At 34.7% G+C, this 22,268-nt stretch overlaps 2 protein-coding genes and 1 pseudogene across 2 annotated transcripts; 1 reads left to right on the forward strand and 2 right to left on the reverse strand.

Annotated features, from left to right (window-relative positions):
- Positions 1-1,103: 1,103 nt before the first annotated feature.
- Positions 1,104-16,276, reverse strand: LOC120151842 (annotated as a pseudogene).
- On the forward strand, positions 1,613-4,926 carry LOC120151751 (glycosyltransferase BC10-like). Its single transcript, XM_039164116.1, has 10 exons — positions 1,613-1,964; positions 2,045-2,161; positions 2,237-2,337; positions 2,601-2,684; positions 2,853-2,934; positions 3,228-3,308; positions 3,509-3,550; positions 3,782-3,841; positions 4,046-4,192; positions 4,398-4,926. Exons 1-10 carry the CDS (start codon positions 1,680-1,682, stop codon positions 4,575-4,577), a joined length of 1,179 nt encoding a protein of 392 aa, XP_039020047.1. The 5' UTR covers positions 1,613-1,679; the 3' UTR covers positions 4,578-4,926.
- Positions 5,274-7,546, reverse strand: LOC120151752 (pyridoxal phosphate homeostasis protein-like). The gene is made up of 7 exons (XM_039164117.1): positions 7,247-7,546; positions 7,065-7,131; positions 6,824-6,870; positions 6,473-6,560; positions 6,039-6,172; positions 5,859-5,957; positions 5,274-5,517 (listed from the first exon to the last, which is right to left on the reverse strand). Exons 1-7 carry the CDS (start codon positions 7,529-7,531, stop codon positions 5,443-5,445), a joined length of 795 nt encoding a protein of 264 aa, XP_039020048.1. The 5' UTR covers positions 7,532-7,546; the 3' UTR covers positions 5,274-5,442.
- Positions 16,277-22,268: the final 5,992 nt, after the last annotated feature.

Genomic DNA, 22,268 nt, shown 5'->3' on the forward strand with positions numbered 1-22,268 from the left:
TGTTTTGCTGTGTTAGCCCTTTAACTTTATGTTTTTGCTATGTTAGCCCTTTAACTATTTTTATTTTTTTATTTGTATTTTAGCCGGCCATGTTGTAAATGTGTATTTTAGTCCAAATTTGTAATTGTGTTTTATAGTTATAATTTCATGTATGTATGTAAAAAATGGAAAATTTCTTTATGCGGGAAATCTACGAAGACATCTCCCGACTATAAGGGAAGCTGTATTTTCAAGGATTTTTCGCATAAACGTTGTTTTATATTCGATAACTTTATTTGTTCCACGTTTATTTATTTCGAGTATTTTTCATCGTTTTTCAATTTTATTTTGTTTTGTTTTATTTTATTTTATCTTGGCGAAATTTGTGAATTAATGTTTTTGTGAGGGGAATCTATGGGAAAGTCTCCTAACTATAAAGGAAGTGTGTTCCCGAAGATTATTCACACTTTTTAAATAATAAAATGAATGTAATTTAAATATATTTTCGAGTTTGTAATTCTCAATATTTAAACAATATATAATCGTTTAGGTACCAAAGTTTGGGCGTTGTGGGGGTGCTAACCATTTCCCACACGTAACCGACTCCCGAACTCTTAAAAACGAATCTTTGGTAAAACACATACCGTTTTTTTCGTTTATGGTTTTCAACCTACCTAACTTAATGGTTGGTGGCGACTCCAAAATTAAACTGTTTTCCAAAAATATTTTATCACCTTCCCCGAAAACAAATTTTTTAAGTCTAACGGACTCTCCCGGGGAGACGTTATGACACTATGCACTTGAAGGAATCAACCTGGCTGGACAACAATTGAGGTCGAAAAAGGATGATCGTCGGAGGATGCTTTTACGTCGGCTTCGAAAGACGAAAAACTCTCAGTATATTCGACGGAAAACCGATCAAAAAGAGAATCTTTGTTCCCAAGATCTTAAATTTTATCTTGGATCGTCAAAACACCAAGGCGAGTGGCGTTCAGTAATACTCATGCTGCCGGTATTTATATTCATGCCCAGTGGCGGAACTCAGCATGCAAACACCACATTACAAATGCATATCAAAGAACACATGTGCGGATGTTTCATGTTCGAAATCGTACGACCATATTTCACGAGCTCTGAAGTTTGAACATTGAAACTCCTCTTTTGTTGTTTTTACTTTCAAGAACAAGACGGCTCCCTATAGGATTGTTGTTGTTGTTGTTGGATCTTGGCTTTGGGCATCCATAAAATTGGAATTAAGTTAACTATATTTGAATCTGATTAACTTGTCTTTAAAGGAAAATGGGCTATCAGCCAAGAGCCCAACATCCTTTAATGGCGGTGGGCTGTGGCCGGTGGCCGATGGGTGGGTAAGTGGGAAAACGAAAACAACAAAAACCAACCCCAAATCGATAGTTTCGCTGTTGACATGGCCGATACAACCAATCGCATCGACCCAGCATAGTAACCTATGAAGTAATTCTTAAAATCTTTGAATGCTCCGTCCGTCCCTTTCAAGCCATGTGTCCCAGAAAGAAACTAAAAGCCCTTCAATGTAAACACATTCTCTTTTTTTTTCTTTATTCTTCTTATTGCTTGTTGACTGATTGGATTATTATACAAGAAACCATTATATTTATGAAGAATTGGGAGATGATAGAAGCTAGCTTGTAAGTTAGGAAGTGATTATTGCCGGAAAAATCATGAAGAAGAAAGCCGTCGCTGCCGCCTCTCCGGTACCAGTTCGCCACGTTGTCTGGTTAAGCTGGAAACTCGTCTTCTTCTTCTCTTTTGCCCTTTTCTTCTATGCTCTCCTCCTCCTCCATTTCTCCCCGGAAATCTCTCCTCCCACTAACTATCTCTCTCGCGCGCGTTTGAGATCTCGTATTCCTCGATATAACAACTTCAACGGCACCCCTAAGATCGCTTTCCTCTTCCTTTCCCGCTTCAATCTCCCTCTCGATTTTCTCTGGGGAAGCTTCTTTGAGGTATTTTACAAAATCCATCTTTCCTTTTTCCTCCACTTTTACCAAAATTTAACCTTTTTTGATGTGGGATTTTGTTACAGAACGCTGACACGGCTAACTTCTCCATTTACATTCACTCCGCCCCTGGCTTCGTCTTCGACGAATCGACTTCTCGGTCGCATTTCTTTTACAATCGCCAATTGACTGATAGCATTCAGGTGGTTTACTACTCAAAAGATTTCAACTTTTTTTAACAGTATTCGGATTCATGGATCGCATCATATTCGTTGCAGGTTTCTTGGGGAGAATCGAGTATGATAGAAGCCGAACGGTTGTTACTTTCAAATGCTCTAGAGGACCCTGCAAATCAGAGATTTGTTCTTCTGTCTGAAAGGTCTGTACTTTTTAACTAATTTACCTTATGGCAGTTGATGGTAGGCCCAAGATTTTATGTTAGATGATTAATTTATAAAATTTAAGCTTTAAGGGTGCGGATATATAAAATTCTAGAATCGAAAACAGATTATCAATAAAAAAAATACAAAAACATATCTAACTTTTCGGTTCATCCTTGTTGATGGGTGCTTTTTTGTTAATATTATAATTAATGTAATGAAGGTTTTGTTTCTAACAGCAAGTTGTGTTATATTTGTGCAGTTGTGTACCTCTATACAACTTCAGCTATATCTATAGATATCTTATGGCTTCTCCTAGGAGTTTCGTGGACAGTTTTGTGGACAGGTAGATGGCGGGCCTTTTTCATTCTTGAGGTGCCAAGCATTGAGTGATGTATTCAGTCATTTTTTTCTTTTTTCTTTTATACATAATACATCAGGGGGGAAAAAGATTGAATGATCTTTGAACAAGTTCTTGTTTTGATTTGAAGAAATGAAAAATCTTGTTTTGCAGCTTTCTTGATTTGAAGGATGGGCGTTACCACCCTAAAATGTCTCCTGTTGTACCGAGGAACAAGTGGAGAAAAGGATCTCAGGTTATATTTTGGGAAATTTTGATGATTTGATCTGAGACTTTTGAATTCGAATAACTTCATAATTAGGTTCAATAGAGCTTGTTTCGAATTTTGATCTCTTGTCTGCCCTACATATTTTATGTAGATCTGGCTTTAACATTGAGAAATGCTGTTATATGAATTGCAAAGCCAACTTCCTTCAGCAGCCAAATGGCTGAACTGCCCCATTTTCCCATTATTCATCATTGTGCATTTCTATGAGTTCAGTACGCATTTTTTGTATCGATGGAATTTAACTTGCCTTGTATTTGCAGTGGATCTCTTTGATAAGGAGCCATGCCGAAGTCGTTGTAGATGATGAGGTTGTTCTTCCGGTCTTTAAGAAATTCTGCAAGGTATGCTGTTGAAGTGTTGATTATAGTATATTATGTGTTTATTTTCGATCAATTTTCTCTTCTCGTTATTGGAAAATATTCCTATCAACAGATTATGTCTTTTTAGAGATATTTCCCCCTTCTTTGGCATGTTGCTAGGATAAGATATTGGATCATATGAAACTTCAATCTGAAACTTAAATTTACTTCTTGATTTGCAGCGACGGCCTCCTGTGGACACCAGTAAAGGACGGCTGAATATTGTAAGAGTTCAATTCCCAAAATGAATGCAATGAGGCTGATTAATAGGAACCTTTTCTCAGTTTTGATAGTCGATTCAGGGGCTAGAATATTGATTTAGTAGTGAGATCTGATCCCCATAGGTGTCATAGTTTCTCGTGTTTCGTAGATATGCTCAAGTTTAGTGTTTCAGATATTATGACCGAGAATCTACTTCCTTCAAAGTGATTGATGACTTACTTTTGACTGTGCAGAAACTTCAAAAACAGCATAATTGTATCCCGGATGAACATTACGTGCCAACATTGTTTGCGGTAAGTAAACAATCAGTATATCCCATTCCCATGTGTTCTCTTTTCCGAACTATTTTCTGTTTTTTTCTTAGCTTTTTAATGGGTGTCCTCTAGCCATATTCTTGATAAGTAAAATTAGTCCTAGTTTTCATACATGATTTTTCTGATTGTGTTTCATTTGAAATCACATTTCTAAGTAGTCCTAGTTTTCTTTTTACTCATCAGATGAGCGGTCTCGAAGGTGAGATAGAACGAAGATCACTGACCTATACCCTGTGGAACCAGTCGGCTACGAAAATGGATAACAAAGCTTGGCATCCTGTTACATTCAACTATGCAGATGTTAGCCCTAAACGACTCAAAGAAATAAAGGTTATCATTTTGACTTGTTTTATTTATTAGTCGGATTTTTTTTCGTATGTGTTCTACTTTATGCATTTGTTTTATTTTAGTCATATTCTGATCTTTATGTTTCAGTTTTGCATTGTTCTTTATTGATCTTAATTGACATATTTTCATGGTCCATTATTCTGCACCTTGTATCTCATCAATTCCAACTACTTGACTATTCGAACAGGACATCAACCATATATACTACGAGAGTGAATCCCGGACAGAGTGGTGTCGAGTTAACTCTACATCCGTTGCTTGTTTTTTATTTACCAGGAAGTTCTCAAGAGGAGCCGCCTTGCGCCTTTTGAGTGAGGGGGTGGTTGCTCCCTTTGATACCTCGTCGTTATTAGGCAATTCGTCTTGATTGCCGACCACAATATCTAGAACCGCCCAACTCTCAGCTGATCCGCCTATAAAGAACAATTAGGGTGACAAGCAGATTGCCTGCTAAAGTTTTGCCTGATATACAACACTACTGTATACGCAGAAATAGTTATTAGATTCGAAACAGATTCTGGAGGCAGATAGAGGAGTTAGAAGATCAAACACAGTGCAGGAGTTGAATACCCCATTGACATTGGTGTTAGCTGTCCGTCTGATTGGTCATATATGTTTTACTGGCCGGGAAAAGTTTGACGCTTGCATTACATTTTGTATAATTATTTTTAGTGTAACAACTCCATAATTACAATAATTATCATAGATATTACAATGATCATAGTTATTTCCCATAACAGAATCGACAGTGTAGCAACTAGTTCATATTTCGGGTGAGCATTTTAACCGGAGAAAAATGTGGTAACCGTATTGTGCAGGTCGATAAAACTCCACCCCGGGAGTCTTCTCAAGCCTCGAGACCTCGTTTGGATGAGCGTAACAGAGAAGTGCAAGCTTTGAGGAGGCCGGGAAACGTGTGGGAATCTGGGTGTGTTGGATATGCAGGTGGGAGGACTTCATTGTGGGATCCTTGTGAGGAGGAACTGATTTAACGAAAGACTCAAACAATTACAAATTGCGGAAACAATGAGGTTAATTTTCCAGCCGAACAATAAGAATCGAATTTCAGATCAAACAATTACAATTACAGTTTTATTAGCATTATTTAGAAGGAACAAACAAGTTCAATGGATTCTACTATCAGTCAGTGTATTCTCTCTCGGATCAAACCACATCAACCCGGCGTAACAAAATAACAACCCGATGATTATGTTTAACAACAATGCAGCGTTTCATTTCTTCTTTGGATATTCCCTTGCCCCAAAGATGGTTGATCCAACTCTGACATTGGTACTGCCCATTTCAATCTGCGGAAACAATGAGACAATCCATTAGACGGTCGTTCTCTCGTAAGCTTTAAAAGAATTGAATGCTACTTCTATGGGGTTTGGTTAGGGAATATAACACAATAGGTACATGAGTATAAAGGTACAACCCTACAAGGGTTCTCGAAATATATGAGAAACTTCGGAAAAAAATTAAGTATACTCATATCTAACACACCCAAATTTGAGTAACATAGCATGGTTTTGTGCACGGTATGTGGCAGGAGCACAACAATGTTTCAGTACTAAAGTGTAGACAAAGCCAATTGCATACAAATCTAAAGTTTTCCTTATCTAGATGGTAATGGGAAAACAATCCTTACAGCTAGCTCAAAGTCGCCAGACATTCCCATCGACAGTTCACATTGTTCTTCTGGTATTCCAAGAGCCTTGCAGACTTCACTTCGGCAATTTGTTAATCTCTGAGTATCAAATAAATATTGTTAGAAAAATAAAGAATCGATTGAAAAGGACGGAAAAACCGAGATAAGAACTCCAGCCACCTTGAAATTCGCCGGAGTTGATGTATAATCAGGCATCCCGATTGTCATCAATCCACAAAATTGAAGATTCGGGCAATTCAGACTAACATGTTTTGCAAGTTCCACACAACCTGAAGGCTCAACACCAGATTTTGCTGCAATAACATGATGCAGGGAAATACTATGAAAACAACCTCCAAGTGATTGATAAAAGCAGCTTCTTTGTCAGCAAATATACTTGACCTAATCTAACTAGGTACTTAGCCCCAATGAACTAGGTTCCAATACCCATGTTGATAGAGCATAGTACGGAACCGGAAGCTAAAGAAACAAGACCAGTTTTATCTAGCAAACTTAAAGACAAAGTCATGACAACAAGCTTGAACGTGCAAAGCCTTGACACAACTCAACGAAAAACAATATATTTTCGTTGTAATAAAAAGAAATTTACTTACATTCCTCTCCACTGGTGTTCACCTGGAGTAAGACTTTCAAAGGCTTTCTTTCAAAGTTTCCAACCGCACGATTAAGATGATTTGCAATCTAGCCCAAAATAAGGAAGATGCTCAGCTTAATAAGGAAAAAACACAAATACTTGGCCACAGTATGAATGCTGTTCTTGACACTATCAATTGAAAGCTTTGACATAATGATTAATGATATAAAAAACAAAATCATATCAGTCATTCTCACTAAACTAGATTCAAAATTAGGTATAAATTAATTAAAAAAGTTCTCTAATTCTGTCTCCAATACATAAAGGAACAATTTATAGCAATTATACTAATGGAAATGAACAGAATTACCTTCTCATCATCTACAGTTTCCACTATGGCGAGGTTCGGCACACCAGCTGTGTAACAATGAATAATAAGTAAACACACAACAAATATTGCCCTCCAGAAGTACAAGCAAAACCAAATTAAGTAAAAGTTCAATTTCAGATATCCATGAAAAAAACTCAGCTTAGAAGCAGTAATAATAAACTATGATGTAAACAAAGACATTTTAATCGAAAGTCCCTAATAAAAACGTAGCTTTGCTTACCAATCAAAGGCTTCACTTTATTGCTCTGCAAATTCCCAATAAAATGCCACTCTATGTCATCCGGAAGCTGCGATTGCAAGCACGGAAATGATTATTACTTCGGTACTTTATCATTTTCAAAATGGAAATGATTTTTTTGACTAGTTCGAAGTTTTTTCTTTTGAATGAAGTGGAGGAAGAACCTGAGGGGCTTTCTCGACAAGTTCTTGGACGTAGTTTTCGCCGAAACATCGATGACCGGCGTCGTAAACTTGGCGAACGAGGGAGACGGGTTTCGTTTTACTGACGGCAACGACGCGGATCCGCTGCGATTCACGACCACATCGCTCGGCGGCCTGGTGGACTCTCTGGAGAACTGAACGTAGAGCCGACGCTGCTATTCCGTCAATCGCCGCCGACGAGGTTGCCATCTCTTGTTCTTCTTGTTGTGGGTAGAGATCCGGTTTGGACTCTTCCAGATTGTTCATCAGTATTTGTGATTCTTATTTCCTTCGCTCTAAGGAGTACTTCTCCTCCCCTTTCGCTCAGTTCAGCATCGGGATTAAGCAAAACGATGCGTTTTAACCATAGAATAATACGGTGCGTTTTTAGCGATGACACTGTTGATTGACTTTTTTGTGCCACGCGTTTTTTATCTAATGGATTTTTATTGGAACGTCAATTTGAAAAGGCTTAATATAAAAAGGTAATTACATATTTTTCTCATTGAATTTTATTCTTTCTCTTATTTTATTTATCGTATTTTTAATTTTTTTAATTTGGTCACTGAACTTAGACATTGAATTTTTTTGTTACTCAACTGTTAAATTTCTAACGATGTTAAATTAAAATTGAAAAAACTAAAAGTATAATTAGTAAAATAGGAGAGAGAGAGTAAAATTTAGTGAGTAAATGTGTAACATGTTTTATTATTAAAATAAACCACGTGAGCACACCGTTACTGAGTAAACGGTTGAGTGACCAAAAAGTTCGATGTCAAAAGTTTAATAAGTAAATTGAAAAAATTGAAAGTACAATGAGTGAAATAGGAGAGAGAGTAAAGTTCAATGAGTAAGCATGTAATTTACCCAATATAAAAACAAGTGTTCAAACTATCCTTGAAAATTAACTTTTGTGTCTAAAGAATATTGGGTAAACTATACGTTTAATACCTAAACTATTAGTTTTGATTTGTTTTAGTACATAAACTTTCAATTTTTCAATATCATACCTAAAGTTTAGTTTTTGTTTCATTTCAGTACCATGTTTAAAACTTAACATTAAATTATGAAGAAAATGAAAATTTTATGTATTAAAATGGACCAAAACTGATAGTTTAGGTATTAAACATGATTAGTTTTTAATGGCGAAATTGCTGAGGTACTAAAATGAAACAAAAACTAAATGTTAGGTATGATTTTAAAAAAATTAAAACTTTAGGTACTAAAACAAGCCAAAAACTTATAGTTCATATACTAAACGTATAGTTTAGCCAATTTTTTTGTTAAAAGTAGGCGATAACGTTTTCTCCGGTACACATTTAGGTGTCTACCTTTTAAAAAATATTAAGTGACATTTAAAAAAATATATTTTATTTTTAAAAAATCAATAAATATATATATGTGACACATATTATTTATCAGTTTTTAACGATAGACACATAAAATTGTTTAGGCAGTAAAATTAATTTTAGGAATAGTTTGGACACTTATTTTTATATTAAGTCATTTTGTAAGCTATTAATGTTAGGATAAACTAGAGGTGGCAAACGAGTCATTCAGATCCGGTTTGGATCGGGTAATTTCGAATCTATATTAAATTTGGTTTAATTTTGTTCGGATCAGATCAGATCTGGTACGTGTGTACAGTGAATTGGGTCGGGTCAGGTCAATTTTCGGGTCGGGTGGTTATAGGATCGATAGTTTTACGGTTCGGATCAATATCAGATCGATTGATTTTTGGAATGGGTCAATATTAGGTCAGGTCAATACTGGATCGATTGATTTTTGCGTCAGGTTAATACCGGATCGGTTAGATCTTGGGTTGGATTAATATAAGATCAGTTGATTTTCGGTTTAAGTCAACATATAGATCAGGTCAATTCGGGTTGAATTAGTTATAAGTATAATAAAAATCAAGTATATATAAAATAATTGATATATACTTGTAAAAATATGTCTTCATATTTGTTAATTTTATCATTTATGTTTACTTTCAATTCTCAATCGTTCAATATTTTGAATTAAACCATCATTTAGAGATGATAAATCGATAATTTGACACTAATACGATCCTATAATATGTGTTAGAATTTGTTATCAAATTTTTATATTAATCTCGCATGAAAAGTTTATAATGAAAACTATTTGATAAAAAATATTTTTTTATTAAAGTTTTTATTTCCAATTATAAATTTAGTATTTTTATTAAATTTAAAAATAATACATAACTTTATTTGTTAAGTTTTAGTCATAACATAAGTAAACTTTATATTATTTTTATTGTAAATCTAATATTATTTCCTTTTTTTTAGTCGTTTTATATAAATATAATATTTTATAACAAGTAAGATAAGTAAACTTTATTTATTACTATTTTCAATCTTACAATTAGATTTTTACTTTTATATTCCTCTTAAACTTTCTATTATTTTATTATAAACCTAATATTTTTAATAAATTATCAATTTTATTTAAATTAATTTATTCTTGAAAATAACTTTTATCGTTTAATAACTTTGATCAATTTCAATATGTTCGGGTTATTTTTGGATCGGGTTAAATTCAGTTCGGGTTATTTTTGGATCGGGTTAAATTCAGTTCGGGTTGCTTTCGGATTGGGTTAAAAATCGGTTCAAGTTTCTTTTGGTTCGGGTTAATTTCAGTTCGGTTGCTTTCGGCTCTGGTTGATTTCAGTTTTGCTAAAATATGGGTTGGCCATCGAATCAAATTTGATTATCATGTTTGGGTTAATATCAAATATTGGGTCGGGTAATCGGGTTCGAGTCAAGTTTGCCTGGTCTAGGATAAACTACATAATAGTCATCAAACTTGTTAGGCATCTTGCATTTTAGCTACTGAATTTTTAAAACCTATAAGCAGTTAGTGCTCTTAAAAATTGTTAATATTGCATGTTTAAAAACTTCCATTCTCCAACTATCGAATTCATAAATGTGATACTTTGATTGAATGAGAAAAAGGATACACCGACATAATTTTGATATCAGCCCATATAAATTGGCAAAAGTGCACCGATAACGCTACATGGAGTGTTTAATTCCCAAACTAATGTGCTCATCCGATTAATTTCCCAAATGAGGTGTTCTCTACAGTATATTTGGGATCTCTCGATGTCTGCAGAGTTGAATCAGATTTTTTTGGCGTTTTGCTTGGGATCTCCCGACGTCTTTAGGCGTCTTGAGGGTGTTGGATTGTTTATGGGATCTCGCGTCTTTAAGTTATCAAGAAAAAAATTTGGCCTTTTTACACAAATATCACCTTAACATAAACTAATTACTTGTTAGGCACTGTTTAAGAATATTTTACAGATCTAGCAAAATTTTAAGAATACCATTTAAATAATATAAAAAGTTTTGATATTTTATAAATTTATTTAATTATAAAATATTTTAAAAATATTATTTTAAAATATAACACAAGACATACACATCTTTTAGGATGGACTTATAAACTTCGATCTTACAATGTATGAGATTCATGATAAAAAACACTTTCCTTTTCATTAAATTTGTGTAAAATACACTTCTCGATATATCATATGTAAATATATGTTAACTATTTTTTATTTAATTTTAATTTAAGTTGTATATAATTTTGAGATATTTTTTCTTTTTTCCTAGACACCCATAAAATAATAGCACGGCAATAACGATTTAATAATTTATAAATATTAAATTAAATTGAAATTTAATATTAAGTTGTACAAAACTAAAGACTTATATATTTTATCATACATTATACTAAAGTTCGGTATATTTTTGACCGATACTTTTTGGTGTTAAAATATTATTGTAAAAAGAATAGAGAATGGGCTACAATGGAAACATCATTAAGTGGTGTGCCACTGATATTTTAGGTGAATTATATACTGAGTAAACTTATATAAATTTATAAAAATTTTATAGAAAGTTTTTAAAAAATGGCTAGATCCGTAAAATATTCTTAAACAATGTCTAACAAGTAATTAATTTATGTTAAGTTGATATTTGTGTAAAAAGGCCAAATTTTTTCACTGATAACTTAAAGACGCCTGGAGATCCCCATAAACAATCCAACACCCTGAAGACGCAGGGAAATCCCAAGCAAGACGTCAAAAAAATCTGATTCAACCCTGAAGACGCCGAGAGATCCCAAATCTATTGTAGAAAACATCCCATTTAGGGAATTAATCGGATGAGCACGCTAGTTTGGGAATTAAACACTTTCTGTAGCGTTATCTGGGCACTTTTGCCCCTGAATTTACGAGATAATGTTGTGAGAAAAAAAAATTCACGAGATAACGCGTTCCAACAATTAATTGTTGAGATAAGGTGTTTACTACAGTTCGAATATAGATTGCCAGGTGATCTGGGCGACCAATGAATGTCGCCAGGTGATCTGGGCGACCAATGAAGGTCGCCATGTATGCTAGGCGTCATGCGTTTGGGTTTGGGTTGTTTCACAAACAAAATGTAGTGTTCTCATCTTAGTCAAACACTAGTTGTTTGGGTTAAATGCAAATTTGGTCCTCACAACTTTACACTCTCATACGCGTGTTTTAATATTTAGGGGATAATAGCATTTTCGGTCCCCTATGCTTTGTAATCTATTTGTTTAATCATTTAGTGACATTTTTAATGTTTTGTTTCAGGCATGTATATTTTAATAATTATATTTTAGTCACTAGTTGTTTATTCTGTCAAGTTTGTGTATGCTTCATTTTGATCATAATATTTTTAGTTATTTCATTTTAATCACTGATTTCATGTGTTTTATATATTTTCCTTAATTTTCGAAATTGGTCATGAAATTTGTAAACATGTTGTCGCGACCGTCTTTCGGTTGGGCCCAAACTTGGGCTTCGACTTGAAATGAGTGGGTTGGAGTCGCCACCGACCACTTTAAAACGAATTTAGGTGGGTCGGACACCATCTTACCTGATCTTCGTTTCACCAGAAATATGTCGGGCTCGGGAGTCGGTTACGGTCAAGGAAGGATTAGCACCCTTGAACTGTCCTTTCGGTACCAATTAATTTATCGGTTGTCTTTAAATGCAAAAAGTTAAAAATTTAAATTAAAATTCAAAGATCTGATTCGAGTTACTTACTTTTGATCGATTGGAATTACTACTGAAAAATATGTTAGATGAAATAAATAAAATAACAATAAATAAAAAACAGAAAGGAAAAAATGTTAGTATAATAATAATAAAATTAAAGAAAATAGATAAATAAAGATAAATAAAGTTAGCAAAAGAAAAATAATAAAAATCAAATAATCAAATAATTTTTTTATAAAATAATAAAGTAAAAAAATACAAAACACGTTAAAGAAGAAATAAAAAACGAAATAAAAAGTGAGAAAGAAAAATAAATAATAAATAAATAAATAAATGAAACAAACAAGAACATGGAGGACTTAAACGATAATTAACCCTTAACTAAAAATGCACATATTCCTGATACATTGAAGGCTTCACGTGAAAGAGAGAGAGAGATCCACTAAATGCCAAACAGTGGTGCTTTGGTGGCAAGCATTATTATGCTTTTAAAAAAAATTAATATTTTTAAACAACCTCACCTTCTACGGCCACTCTTCTCTAAGCTCCTTCCTCTGTTTCTTCTCAATGTAAATTCTTTGCCTTCTCACTGTTGAGACTCCAACGCCAAGCTCCTTTAATCGAGACCAAAGCCTCTCCTGAACCGGACAGAAACCCAACCCCGACGGAACCAAACCGACTCCGACGATGAAAGAAAGCTCCGACGAGGCGCTCGAACACCCTTGATAAATCTCTCTGGTTTCCCTTCCTTTTCGTATGGTTTTCCCTGATTTTTCTGTATATTTTGTGTATAAATCGTATATTCCCTTTCGTATTTCTCTCAAATTTCAGTATGTATTTCGTGTGAAAATTCTCTGTATTTTTATTGCTAATTTTCCCCTGAAAAACCAGAGTAATCGGGATCCCCCCTTGGTTTACTGTACTGTCCATCTCCCCCTTTTGTTCTTCATTTTGCAGGTATTTATAAGCTTCACCGGAAGAGTTTGTTTCCACTAAATCCCGAGATCATCGGGATTTAGTTGTTGACGAGGGTTTGTTGGTGATGCTCGTGAGGTCCTTGTGTCGGATGATTCGGGGTTAGAGACCCACATACTCACGATGCCTGTTGAAAGGAAAAACGAGGAGAGGCGTGGGGCGTTAGGGTTTCTGGTTCACTTGTCTTGTTGGGCCACTTGCTGGGCAATGGAGCACCATTGGACCGTTTGATATTTTGGTCTCGTAATGGTCCTTCATTGGACCTGCAACATGTAATGAAATAATAAATAAATAATATAACCCATAATATATATATATAATATGCTTTATATTAAATATTATAATGAGATGAAATTTGGTGTCTACACATGTTATTTTAGCCACTGTTTAGTATTTATGTTTAATTATAATTTAGTCATACATGTTTCTTGTTTATCCTATTTTAGTATGTATTTATTTCTCCCTACCAACGATATTATTTCGCAAATTTTTCCAATATAAAATAAAACTAAATAAAACTAAAAAATAGTGAAAATACTCGAAATAAATAAACGTAGAACCTTTAAAAATTATTGAATACAAAACAAGATATCCCAATAATCAATTTTAAAATAAATACATACTAAAATAGGATAAACAAGAAACATGTATGACTAAATTATAATTGTTTGTGACTAAAATAAATACATGTATGAGAGTGCAAAGTTATGAGGACCAAATTTGCATTTAACCCAAACAATTATTATTTGACTAGGAAGAGATAACGCTACATTTTGTTTCTCCCAAACTCAAACGGCATGGCGCCCAGACCACCTGGGGACCTTCATTGGTTGCCTAGATCACCTGGCGATCTATATTCGACCTGTAGCAAACACCCTATCTCAACAATTAATTATTAGAAAGTGTTACCTCGTGAATTTTTTTTTCTCACAACATTATCTCGTAAATTCAGCCCATGTTAATCATTAGTTAAAAGAAAGGAACCATCACAGACAAGAGCATGGGTAACTGATGTAATCTCATACAAAAAATTTGAAAATGAAAAAAAAACGAATGGTTACAAAACACAGATTGCTAATCTATTACTGTCTGCTGTTTGTGCCATTGGAAGTGTTGCCGCTACTATTCGGGTGAGCACCACCGATGATGGAGGTAAGAGCGGCCGCGAGGGCCGCAGTGAAGTTTGGGTCATTCGCCATAGCCACCGTGGCAGCCCTCACCGTGTCGGCTAACTGAGGCTGCTGCAATTGAGAAGAAGACACCGTGTCTTGAGACAGCTGTAGGCCTGTGAACTTTGATTGATTACACAAAGCTTGACCAAAAAGTACTTGAGGCGATTGTGTGTTCGGTCTTTGGCCTTGTAGATCGTTCGGTGAGTGAGTAAGGTCCAGTGTTACGGTCGGAAATGGACCCGAAGCCGAAACCGTAGCCATTGAAGAACATGGAAGCAAATTTGGGTTCATCATCATACCATCGGCACTAGGCATTGAACCTGAGAGTAACATGGTGGTGGCCGCTTTCGTTGTAGACGCCATAGCCACCGCAGCCGGAGGAAGTGGGTGGTTATGGTTCCCCTCGTAAGTGTTATCAAGATTGTTCGATCTTCCACGCATCGTTGAACCTGGGAATTACACCAAAAGCATTCTTATCAGTCCATTGCCTCAAATTCTAGACCCAAATTGAATGCAGATTGAAACATACTTGTTTTCGGACCGGACAACCAACTGCCATTGTACACCGATAATAAGCTCTAGGACAGGGATTCCTTTCGCTATCTTTTGTCCGTATTTCTCCATTGGCATCCATCACTTATCTGTATATCAATGAGTTTCCCAACAATAACTTCTGACTGAATCCTTTCAACAACTGCATTAAAACACTAACATTTATATATGCATATGTGTTTGTATATACCATGGGAGATTCTGATCGAGCTCGAACAGAAACACGAGCTTTTCTCATGGTAGCCGCAGTACCGGATTGATCAACCGCTTGGTCGGGTTTAATTTTCGAGCTTTGTTCGATTCGGGTTTTCTTCTCCGTCGATTCTCTTCCCATATCGGAGACTACAAGTCTCGTTATCGAGCTGGGAAACCTCATTTTTGCTCTTCATGTGTTCAACTGCGTTATCGAGCTTTGTTGGATTTCCTTGATGGTGAATTAAGGTTGCCATGTGCATCTGGAGAGCACTGTAATTGTTGCCGACAGTACTAATAATGTCTTTTAACTTCTGGTTTTCGGCATTCATGCGTTCAATTTCACTTGTAATTGCGCCACCTGAAATACATGAATAAGCATGTTGGAGATGATCGGATATAGGTTGCCGGAGATCGGAATTCAAGACTTCAGTTCGATGGACGATGCCATGCATATCAGTTTAATTACCTCGTTCTGGCTTGTTATCTTCCACATCCGATGATACCCCGTCATCAACCGTTGATTGATCGCTTCCAGTATTATTAGCAGTGAGAAGATGCAACCCGGTCTATATATGTTCAGAAAACCAAAAGAAACAAAATCAAATCAACAACAATCCAGTTCAACAACCCTAAAAATAGTACCAAGTTTTGAATTTTGATATGGTAGAGGGACTAAAATCATGATTAAACAACTACAAAACCCTTACATTAACATCAGAACCCGGACCGCTTTCGCCATGAAACCTCCCTTCCTTGACATTAACGACGGTCAAAGCAGCGGCTTTCTTCTTACCGTCACGATCACCGGAAAAGAAGTCAACCTCATCGACGGAAACAGGGAATTGAAACATGTCTCGCTGCTGCTGCTGCTTAGTACTGAAGTTGGTCTTATCGGAAAACAAATTAGAAACCGAACCAGAATCAAGGGAAAGACCCCATCCTTTGTCCATATCGAAGAAGAAGAAGAATGAAAGGAAGAGAAGAGAAAATAAAAAGAAAGAGAGCAAAGATGGCGTTGAAAGAGAAAAAAGAGTGCAAATATGTATTGTGAAGTGTTAGACGTTTTCTACCGGTGCAATGGGATCGCCTATAAAAAGGGTTTGCAACGTAGAACAACATAGTAGTCAATAGATTGACAATATAATAATTATCATGGATAAAATAAAATTTAGTCCCTAAATATTTTTTCAAATTGACCCTTTAACGTTTTTCTATATTAATATTAGTCCCCAAGGTTACATTATTATTTTTTATCTTCAAAATAACATGTCATAAAAGTACAAAAATTTAAACGTATTTTTTTTTATAGATTTGAGGCACTCAAATACAATGTAATATTTGTTTAAAGATAATTTTAAACCATTTGACACAGAATGCTCACCCTTTGGGAATTTCTGATATTTAATTCTTAATTTTTAAGCATTTTGGCTCTCAATTTTTTAATTTAGGACAAAGAGACCCCTACATTTAATAAAATAGTCACTTTGGTCTTTATTTATTTTTTCATTTAGCTCTCAACATTTCATTTTAAGGTAGAAATGCCCATATTTTGGAGCCTTAGTCATTTGCTAGTTAACTATTTTTATGGCAAAAATGCCAGAATAATGCATGTGGGGAATATTTTTTCCCCAACTAATGCCCTTTGCCTATTATTTCCCCAAATGGGGTGAAATATACAGTGCTTAATGTGGTTCTTTGGAAAGCTCGGCGTCTTTAGGGTTAATTTTCCATGATTGCTTTCTCGGCGTCTTTAGGGTTATGAAACTATGGGAATGCTCGGCGTCTTCAAGCAATTTGCCTGTGGGATATCTCGGCGTCTTCTGCATGCTACAAGGAATGCCAAGGTGGATCTCTCGGCGTCTTCACCTGTCGTCTGATGGGAATGCTCGTGCATGCATTCTGGGGCTGAACGTCTTCATCTCTGCATGCATGCAGAGTTGATTTAACAGTTGAATATAATAATAGGAGTGCTCGGCGTCTTTAGTTAATAGGGTTACAGGGGCGTTTGATTTCCGGCGTCTTAAGCTATACATGGAGAATATTTGGTTGCAGGTGGTCGTGATATCTCGGCGTCTTCTTCTTCCGAGATTCGTTCTGCATGCGCCTGTCTTCTTTGTGTCCGAAGCGTGAGATTCGTCTGAAACGTGAGATTCGTCTGAAGCAAGTTGGTTTACTCGAAGTCTTCAATTACTTGTTATAAAAGAGGGGTGGGTATTGTATTTCATTGCATGCAGTTTGTTGTAACTTACAGAAGCAAGTGAGGGATTTTTTTTTGCATTAGATTCAATTGAAGCTGCTGCTTGAAGTGATATTGGAGATTTTTGTTGGTTCGATAATTTTTCGAGCTTTGGTTTAACGTCGTTCAAAAACACGTAAGTTCTTTCTCGTTTCCCATGCGAACTCTGTTTTTTTCGTGTTGAAAGAATGCTCATATATGTTAGGAGAATGATACATTTAAATTTTGTTCATGAGACCATAGTAATGTAATTTAGAGTACTAATGATAATTTAAAATTAGAAAATGTAAGTTTGATGATTAGGTATACAGAAAATTTAAGTTGAGTATTATTGTTAATTTAAATTTCGTGTAATTTTTAGTTGTATTTTTATATAATAATTATTAGAATTTTATTTTGATTTAGTGGAAAAAAATTCCCATTATGTAATCCTGATATTTTTACCGTAATAATAATGTATTTAAGTATTATTTTTATAAAACAATTGTTAACATAATTTATATTTATTATTTATAGTTTTGTAAATAATTAATTTTCATTACATTATTAATGTAATTTATTCTGAATATCTATATTTTTACGTGTAGAGAAATGAGCAACAAATTTTCACGATTGTCCATTACAATGGACATATGATGGAAAATGAGGTCGGAGTTATTTTTCAGTCTGAAACACCTATAATATGATGTTTAAAAGGGACATCACATTTGCAGAGATCAAGGAGAGGATAGAAAGAAAAATACGTGCTAAAGTTGATGGTTTGAGGTACAGATTTATGGTATGTCCCAATCCGGTCAGGTATGCTGCAGTACCACTTGAAGAAGACGATGATATTATAACTATGGTTGAATTACATGACTCAACAAATATTCCAATTATTGAGTATTTGTTGAGTGTGTAATATATCTAATGTGCCTGGGTCATCAATAAATGCGGTTGAAACTTCATCTCAATGGGTTTCGAGAGTCATTTCGATAACCCAACATATAGGTCGATGAACAGCTTTGTGGCGATGTTGGAAAGCGCAAATGAAGTTGGTGGAACATCTGGAGCCGCAGAGTATGATGCTGAAAACCGCTGGGAAGAAATACTTGAAGATTCCAGTGAAGATGAAGAAACTGAGGAACCTCTTTTGGCTGAGGATGATGCCATGTTCCATGGTGATGAAGCTGATATCAATATTGATGAATATTCGACATCGTATGAACCTACCCCTCACATGCAGGAGATTGATTATGAAGCAATGAGGGCACAGGACCCAGGACCCGTGATTTCTCCTTGCAGAACCCGTGCTCTCTCCTTGCAGAACCCGTGATTCTCACGTCCAGTCCCATGCACAGCACTGAAGACGCCGAGAGTTCCTATGAAGAATCCAACTGAAGACGCCGAGAGATCATGCACAGCTCCCACGCTTCCACATCTGCTGAAGACGCCGGGATATCCAAGTTGAAGACGACGACAGCCTAAAGACGCCGAGCTTTCCAAAGAACCACATTAAGCACTGTATATTTCACCCCATTTGGGGAAATAATAGGCAAAGGGCATTAGTTGGGGAAAAAATATTCCCCACATGCATTATTCTGGCATTTTTGCCTATTTTTATTAATATAGGAAGTTTTTGCCTCAAATAAAATATTAAAAGTCAAAATAGTCTAAAAAAATAAATATGGGCCAAAGTAATTATTTAGTCAAACATTAAGGACTTTTTTATATTATTCCATAATAATTTTTAAGACCATAGCTGTTGAACGTTTTTCGAAGGACAAAAAAGATTTCTTCTACGTTTGGTCAACAAAGGGTTTGACTTCTTCTTTTTAAAAAAATCCACCGTCCCGTACGGTGCGGCGCCTTCCACGTGATTGGAAAAAAAAACGAATGGTGAAGAGGAGGTGGAAGCCGAGTCCACGAATTTGACGGCCCGGCTCTGCTATGACCGGTGACCTGATCGAGCAGTGGCCTTTATTTCTTTTTGTTGGCCAATTAAATTACTTGTCTTGGTCTCCTATTCTCTGGTTGACTGCTTACCGGTAGGACCGAGTCATTTACTTACACCTTTTTAAATAAGATTTGATTTGCATATTAGTTGTGATAAGTCTATTTTGTAATTAAGACAATATTGTTATCATAATTAAAATTTATGCATTAAATACTATTTAATATATTTATTATTAAGATTTTTATAACTATTACAATATAATTTAAATAAAATTTACTTCTTATGACTATAAATATAAAATTTGAAAAAATATTAAGATATCACATTAAAAAATAATATCAAATTTTATTTTTACTCACATGACCTTTGACCTCATTGTTCTTTTACTCTCTTTATTTCATAACACGTAGTCGTTATAAATTGAGATACATGAACTATCATATCTCAGACAATAGATTAATTCTCAATCATAATGTCGTCAAATTTTTAACAAAAACGACGAATTTAGATCATTTGTAGCTTTTAATAGTCAGGACTCAGTAAAACGACATCCTATAGTTGAGAGACAATTTTATGATTTTGATAGTCGGAGAACTCAACAAAGCAACACTCCTATAATTAAAGAACCGGTCGTATACTTTACCCAAATTTTTAAAACACGTAACGTGACACACAATACGATCATATTTTAGAAATGATTTTAAGATTTGTATGGAGTTTTAGGCACTATCAGATCATCCTGACCCTTGTATTTTATATAACCTTTTTTTAAAAAAATATTCAAAAAACATGAGAAAGAACAAATTCCTCGCTGCCAGAGCCAAATAAATATCTCATGCATCTATTCATTGCATGAAGTTTAGGTGCATGGGTTAAAGTCGTCGCCTTTGTTTGTCACTGATAACATGCACGTAGATTTCTTTCCCAAATGAGTCGGGTCGGGTTTTTGTCCACCCGACCCGATCCAAGAACAAGGGAGCCAAGGGAGCCTTCATCCGAGACCCAACCTAACCTAACCAAAACAAGGTTTTACCCGATCCGATCGAAAATAATAATAAAAATTATTTTTTAATAAAAACAGTGATTTAATTAAAAAATATATATATAGAGAGGAGTATTATTGTAATTATTTAGAAATATATAAGGTAAAATCCGACCCGGCTAGACTCCATTTTTTTAAAAAAAAATCCGACCCGATCGGGTCTGAACCCGTCGGGTTCGGGTCCATGACCATCCCTATTAATATGACAGGCAAACTTTATCTTCTTCTCGATGTGGGACACCCTATTTTTCAACATGTCTTGATAACTCTTGTCTTTTCTTCTTTAATCTTTTACTTTTCATTTATGTTTCCTTTTGAAAACTGAACATTTGAAGTTGGAATATGTGACCAAAAGTCTTTTTTAATATATATATATATATATATATATTATGATCCATTTATATTGATGCATAACATTATTCATTGTCGATTTTATTTTTCATGAAGAAAATAAAATTCCCCAGTCATTAATGTTTATTGAGAAACTTGTGAACAAGGAAGAATAAAACGTAGGAAAAGTAGCAATGAGGTTTCCCCTTTAAACAGGCGCCGTCCAAAGTCGGAATATTAGGGTTTGGTCCCACAACACAAACCTAATTCCATTTGAAAGTTATACAAGAAAAAAAGAAAAATGTGGGTTTTTGTTCATACTTCACAGTACGTTTTGAAATTGCCATAGATCTAAAAATATCTAGATAAAAATAATACGGATAACGCTTATTTTGCATAATATAAAAGTTGATAGGGATTTGAGAAGTATTTAAACCGAAAAATGGGGGTTAAAATTTAATTTATCTAGTTTAAAAGTTAATAGGGACCTAAAAATAATCAAATCCAAAAATTTAGAGAGAAAGTGTTTGATTTACCTAGTTTAAAAATACCTAGGGACCTATGATGTAGTTTGACCTAACTTTTTAGACGGCCATGGTCCCTCGACAATTAACATGGATCCACTGAACACGAGATATATTACATGAATATGTATTCTTAAATTACAAAACGATTGGTTCAAGTGGTAAGTAACATGATATCGCTTAAGTAAAGAGATTTTAAGTTCGAGTCTTTGTGTATGCAAAAAATCATTGCTCGGAGACTCGTCCACTAAAACCAAATTTGAGTCCAGATTAATCACAGTAAAACCTTGAAACTGGAGAGCAATAAAAGAAATCTTTCTTCTATTTGAAAAAAAGAATAAAAATTGATCGAATTAGTCAAAATAACGACAGCTATTTTCTAGACGTGCAGGAAGAAAACACACCAAACTTGGTTTGATTAATAAATGAGGGGCATGACCAAATGTGAGGTCCATTTGCAAGAGTTTTAATTCGAGATACATGTGGTTGTTCAACTTGTTATATATATTCGAGTCGAGTTCAATCATATATATTTGTTCGAGATTCTGTTTAAATTTATACGTTATTTTTTATAATAACGATATAAAATTGATTAGTTTCTAATTTAAACATCTCTCTAATCATGTATGATGCGCATATGTTTTTTTTCCACTCGTATAAATAAGATTTGTAATATTATTTAATAAACCAAAACCTTTAGATTGATATGTAATTTCGTTGGTTCTATATGAATGTGTGTTGTATAAAATGGCTATCCCTTGTTCTCATATGTAATGGGGTAAGGGAAGGTAAAATAGTAGGATGTCCCCAATATTAGGTTGAAAGCAGCTTCAGTAGGAAACCTCCAAATTATGAAATGCCCTCCACGAGACTCGATCTCACGACCTCAAGGTTAAAAACAATAATATATTTTTCATATGAAATGGACTTTCAACGCAACATGAAAATTATAAGAATTTCGAAACTAACTAATTTAAATAATTATT

Source organism: Hibiscus syriacus, unplaced genomic scaffold (genome assembly GCF_006381635.1).
Source record: "Hibiscus syriacus cultivar Baekdansim isolate YM2019G1 unplaced genomic scaffold, ASM638163v2 tig00111069_pilon, whole genome shotgun sequence".
Classification (NCBI taxonomy): Eukaryota; Viridiplantae; Streptophyta; class Magnoliopsida; order Malvales; family Malvaceae; genus Hibiscus; species Hibiscus syriacus.